Source organism: Crocuta crocuta, unplaced genomic scaffold (genome assembly GCF_008692635.1).
Source record: "Crocuta crocuta isolate KB4526 unplaced genomic scaffold, BGI_CrCroc_1.0 scaffold142, whole genome shotgun sequence".
Taxonomy (NCBI): Eukaryota; Metazoa; Chordata; class Mammalia; order Carnivora; family Hyaenidae; genus Crocuta; species Crocuta crocuta.
In genome coordinates, this window is record NW_027528892.1 from 425,838 (window position 1) to 431,483 (window position 5,646).

At 51.2% G+C, this 5,646-nt stretch overlaps 1 protein-coding gene across 1 annotated transcript in view; it reads left to right on the forward strand.

Annotated features, from left to right (window-relative positions):
• The window catches only part of PRKCG (protein kinase C gamma), a 17,934-nt gene that overhangs the window by 1,279 nt on the left and 11,009 nt on the right, over positions 1 to 5,646 (forward strand). The window contains 3 exon segments of the mRNA XM_077757081.1: positions 508 to 590; positions 5,153 to 5,264; positions 5,450 to 5,581. Coding sequence (XP_077613207.1) covers positions 508 to 590; positions 5,153 to 5,264; positions 5,450 to 5,581 — 327 coding nt within the window.

Here is a 5,646-nt window from a genome sequence, read left to right on the forward strand (position 1 = left end):
TGGAGCACCAGCTGCCACTGTTGAGCACAGAGTGAGTCAGGGAGGGGGAGGCCTGTAAAAGGCGCCCCCAGACTCACTTCTGCCCAAGTTGTTGCTCTCTCCCTTCTATCGAAGGACATCTCTCCTCCGCCTGCCTCTTTTCTTGCTTTCTTGTCACTGTCCATAGGATCCTATCTTCTCTCCGGGTCCCTGTCTCTCTGTCGTCCTCGCTCTGTCTCTGCGTCTCTGTGTCTCCCTTTGGCTGTGTGTCGGCACTGGGTTCTCTCTGCCCTGTGCTTCTCTGCATCTCTGTTTCTGTCTGTCTTTGGGTCCATCTCTTGAATTTCTCCTTCCTGGTTTTCCTCCCCCACTCCATGCTGGGGTCTCTCCTTTGATTTGCTCTCTATTGAGCTCTGTTTTGGGGTCTCCCTCTCTCTGGTTTTCTTTCTGTTAGAGTCTCCTTCTCTCTGATTTTATGTCCATCGGACTTGCTTTCTGTCTCTGTGTCTCTATGATTTTCCCCTTTAGTTTGCAGCTTTGTGGTTCATCGACGATGCCACGAATTTGTGACCTTCGAGTGTCCAGGCGCTGGGAAGGGCCCCCAGACGGATGTGAGTGCCCGGACACCTGATTCTTCCTCCTTGGGCCGCGCCCCCGCCCTCACCCCCTCGGCGTCCGTCCCAATTTCTCCTGCTATTTTTAAGGCTGGGAGGGGAGGGGGGCTGGAGAGATAGGGGGAGCTAGTCTGGCCCAGATTCCCTGCCCTTGGCCTGGAAAGGGGAAATGAGAGGGGCTGAGACAGGCTGGGGACATAGGTGGGGGACAGAGAGGAGGCAGGGGTGAGGGGACCAAAGACCAACATTGGAGGGGGTGGGCTGTCATCCAGGGGTCAAGAGATTTAAATAACAGAGATTTTGAGAGACAGACAGACAACTATTGATGCAGACACTGAGAAAAGACAGAGAGAGAATCTCAGAAATGCAGAAAAAGATAATGAGAGACCCAGACAGAGAGACAGAGACAGACAACTGGAACAGAGACAGCAACACAGGAGGAAGAAAAAGGTGAGCCATGGGGACCGAGAGGGACAGAGACAAGAGACTCAGAGAGACAGGGTTGCAGATATCCAGAGAGAGAAGCTAGAAAATGTAGATATGGAGAATGGCTTAGGAGACGCCAAGAGGGAAGCCCAGGGAGACCCTGCATTGCACGTTCACACACATGTGCATTACAAATCCCCCATGCACACACACATGCACACACGTTCATATGCATATATATACCCCCCTGAGCACACACATGTGCATTACAGATCCGCCATGCACACACACATGCACACATGTGCGTATGCATATATATATATACCCCCCCTGAGCACACACATGTGCATTACAGATCCCCCATGCACACACACATGCACACATGTGGGTATGCATATGTATACCCCCTGAGCACACACATGTGCATTACAGATCCCCCATGGACACACACATGCACACATGTGCGTATGCATATATATACCCCCCCCGAGCATACACATGTGCATTACAGATCCCCCATGCGCACACACATGCACACATGTGCGTATGCATATGTATACCCCCTGAGCACACACATGTGCATTACAGATCCCCCATGCACACACACATGCACACACGTGCGTATGCATATATATATACCCCCCCTGAGCACACACATGTGCATTACAGATCCCCCATGCACACAGATACACACACTTCTATCCCCCTCCCTCCGTCCCCTTCACATCAGGGGGATGTTGGGTTGACTTACAGGACCCTGTGTGCTCCTGCACTTTCTGTCTGGCTTTGGGGCTCTTCTCTCTAAGCCTCAATTTCCCCCTCTATAAAATGGGGCTGAAGGTCTAGGGCTGACGAATAGAACTTTCTGCAATGATAGAAATGTTCTCTCTCTATGCCGTCCAATAAGACAGCCACCATCCAGCCACCATCCCTACATAGCTGGCTAGAGGATCACTCGAGAGGGGTCACTGTGACTGAGGAATGGAAATCTAAAATTCAATTTCATTTGAATTGATTTAAATTTAAATAGCCCCTTGTGGTTAGTGGTTATTGGGTGGAACAGCATTAATCTAGACATCCCCAAGCTTGTGTGTGTGTGTTTTTTTTATGTTCGTTTATTTTTGAGGAAGAGAGAGAGAGCAAGTAGGGGAGGGAAAAAGAGAAAGGAAGAGAGAGAATCCAAAGCAGGCTCTGTCAGCACAGAGCCCAGCCTGGGGCTCAAACCCACAAACCTAGAGATCATGACCTTGAGTGAAGTCAGACCACAACTGACTGAGCCCCCCAGGCGCCCCCCAGGGTTGTTTTGATAGTTCACTGAAGCCGAGTGGCTTCAGAGTCTAGCCTAGCTTTTGACACAGCGTTAGAGATAGTTTAACGATTAGCAGATGGAGACGAGACGGAATGAAAAACTGAGACAGAGAGAGAGATCTACTGAAGTCCGTGGGGCATTTTGCCAGCTGGTTAGGCAAAGAAAGTTGAAGTTTGTATAGAGGATATGATTTCACAGAACATATATGAAGCACCGCTGCCTACCAGCACCTGTATATGTTACTGATTTGCTGCCTCACCTGCTCACCTCCACCACCAACACTATTTCTGATTTCCTCAGTGCTCACTGCGTGCACTCACTGGGTATCTTGCATACAGTGCAGGACTGAATGTGCGCAACACGTATGGAAGCCTAGCTATGGTTCCTGTCCCAATCCAAGCAGAATCCCAGGAGCCAGAACACCTGGGCTTGAATCCCAGTTCTACTACGTATTGGCTCTCTGACCTTCCGAAAGGTCAGTACCTCCTTCCGAAAGGAGTTCATTTACTTCTCTGTACCTCCTGAGTTCCTCATCTGTAAAAGGGGGCGATGATCGTGCCTACCTTACAGGATTGTTTTGAGGGCTAAATGAGTCGAATACTTGGGATGGTACCTGATATATAGCAAGAGACAGTGTATCCGTTATTATCCTTGTAGAATTAAGACTATTGCCCCTGAAGGGACAGAGGCCAAAACTGAGGCGGGGTCTTCCTCTACATCACTCTGGCTTTTTCTTTCTTCTCCTTCTTCTTCTTCTCCTCCTCCTCCTCCTCCTTCTTCTTGCTTTTGATCTTGTTGTAAGTAATGTGGATTAAGGGCTAAAGAAGTGGAAAGGGCTTGGCAAGCATGATTTTCTTTAGACCCCTTTCAGGGAGGCCTCATGGACCCATCTTATAGGAAGGATGGCTGAGGCTCTGGAAAGGGTGGTGTGTCTGGGAGGTGGAAGCCACAGAGCTGGGTAATGGGCAGAGTCAAAATCTGGACGCTAATCTGTCTAACTGGAGCTGCGGTCCTGTCTCCTTTTTTGTAGCGATTTCACCTTGAGACGAGTAGGGGCTTCTCTCTGTGGAGCGGTGGGGCCTGTGTGCCAGGCGGCCTGCCGAGGGCTGTAACGTAGAATATCGCTTAGTGCAGCACCGCCCTTCGGGTTAGGATCAGCTGAAGATCTTTAGAGGCCCCGAGCATTGAAAGAGATCACCACACCCAAGTGTCATTCAAAATAGGGTCCCCACTAAATCGCAAAATAGGGGCACCTGGATGGCTCAGTCGGTTAAGCGTCTGACTCTTGATCTCAGCTCAGAGCATGATCTCACGGTTTATGATTTCCAGCCCCATGTTAAGTTCTGTACTGGTAGTGTGGAGCCTGCATGTGATTCTCTCTCCCCCTTCTCCTCTGCGCCGCCCCTGCTCATTCTCTCTCTCTCAAAATAAATAAATAAACTTTTAAAAACCTGCAAAATAAATAAAAGCCCAAGAAGACCCTGAATTTTCACTTAGGATAACTCTTTTTTTTTTTAATGTTTATTTATTTTTAAGAGAGAGAGCACATGAGCAGGAGAGGGGCAGAGAGAGGAAGACACAGAATCTGAAGCAGGCTCCAGGCTCTGAGCTGGCAGCACAAAGCCCCAGGCAGGGCTCAAACCCATGAGCCATGATATCATGACCTGACAAAGTCGGACGCTTAGCAGACCCAGGCACCCAGGTGCCCCATCCCGTGGGATAACCCTTGCAATGCATTCCTAGAAAAAGACAAATGCCAAATTATTTAACTCTCTGACATGGTCTAGGGTGGGGAAGGAATGCCTTACTGGTATCCTAAATTCATGCTTAATTGGACTCTGGATATTTAGCATTGCTTCAAGATACAGACTGTTTATTTCCACTGGGCAGAGGAGTTCACTGAGGCTCAAAACTGGGCACTAAGTTGCCCCATATCACACAGCTGGTAGATGGCCTAGCTCTTATTTAAACCCAGGGCTATGTGGGGACCGCAATAAAATCACTAATATAACCACAGCAGTTATAACAGTACTTAGCACATTTCACATGCCAGGTCCTGCTATGCAGTTTACACTTAGGCTTCACCGACTGAGCCACCCAGGCGCCCCCGAATTTATAATTATTTTAAAAAAGTAATCTCTACACCCAATGTGGGGCTCAGACAACCCGAGATCAAGGGTCACATGCTCCACCCACCTAGCCAGCCAGGTGCCCCTACACTTGATCTTTCATTAACTGAGAGGTCCTTAGAACTGAGAGGTGATATTCCCCACTTCACAAGGGGCTCAGAAAAGGCAGATCGAGAACGGACGGACATTGACAGAGGCTGACAGTGAGGGTTCTGGAGTTCGTTGCGGCCCATGAGTCCTCGGAAAACAGCTTTGGGGAAGGGGGCAGAGCATGGGAACTATGGGAGGTTAGGAGCCCCCACCTCCTTCAGGTTTTGCTCAAACTTAGCAAAGCCTTCCCTGATCACTCTATGCAAATATCAACGCCCCCACCCCTGGCGCCCCCCTTGCCTGCTTCCTTTTCCTCCAGAGCAGCTGTTACCATCCATCATACTCTTTCATTTATTCACAGTTTATTTTCTGTCTCCCTCCACCCCTTCCCCTAGAAAGTAAACTCCAGGTGGACAGCAGTTTTGGTTTCTTTGTTCACGGCTGGTCCTGGCACCAAGAACAGCGCCTGGCATACAGCAGTTAATAAATACTGTAGAGTGAATGAGTGAGGCGCAGCAGGACTGGGGGAGCGGGGCGGAAGGAGGAGGCGTTCCAAGGGCTCCGCTCTCCCCTCCCCCTCTCTGACGTGTCCTCTGGGCCCCCAGGACCCCCGGAACAAGCACAAGTTCCGTCTGCACAGCTACAGCAGCCCCACCTTCTGCGACCACTGTGGCTCACTTCTTTACGGGCTGGTGCACCAGGGCATGAAATGCTCCTGTGAGTAGTCCCCGCTTGCGGCTCCTGGCCCAACCTGGCGCTCGGGGTGGGGGCGGGGTGCCTTTCAAAGCGCAGTGTCTGGGTTCGGGTAAGGCTGGGGGACGGAGCCTGGAGTTGGGGGCGGCCAGAAGTGCCACCTCCCGTTTTGTCCCTCCACCCCCCCACACACTCACCCCTCCCCCCAGGCTGCGAAATGAACGTGCACCGCCGCTGTGTGCGCAGCGTGCCCTCTCTGTGCGGGGTGGACCACACGGAGCGCCGTGGGCGCCTGCAGCTGGAGATCCGAGCCCCCACTGCAGACGAGATCCACGTCACAGGTGAGGCCCCGCCCCTTTTACCCCAGCCGGAAGGGCAGTGTGCCCCTGCGCTGCCCACCTCTGGG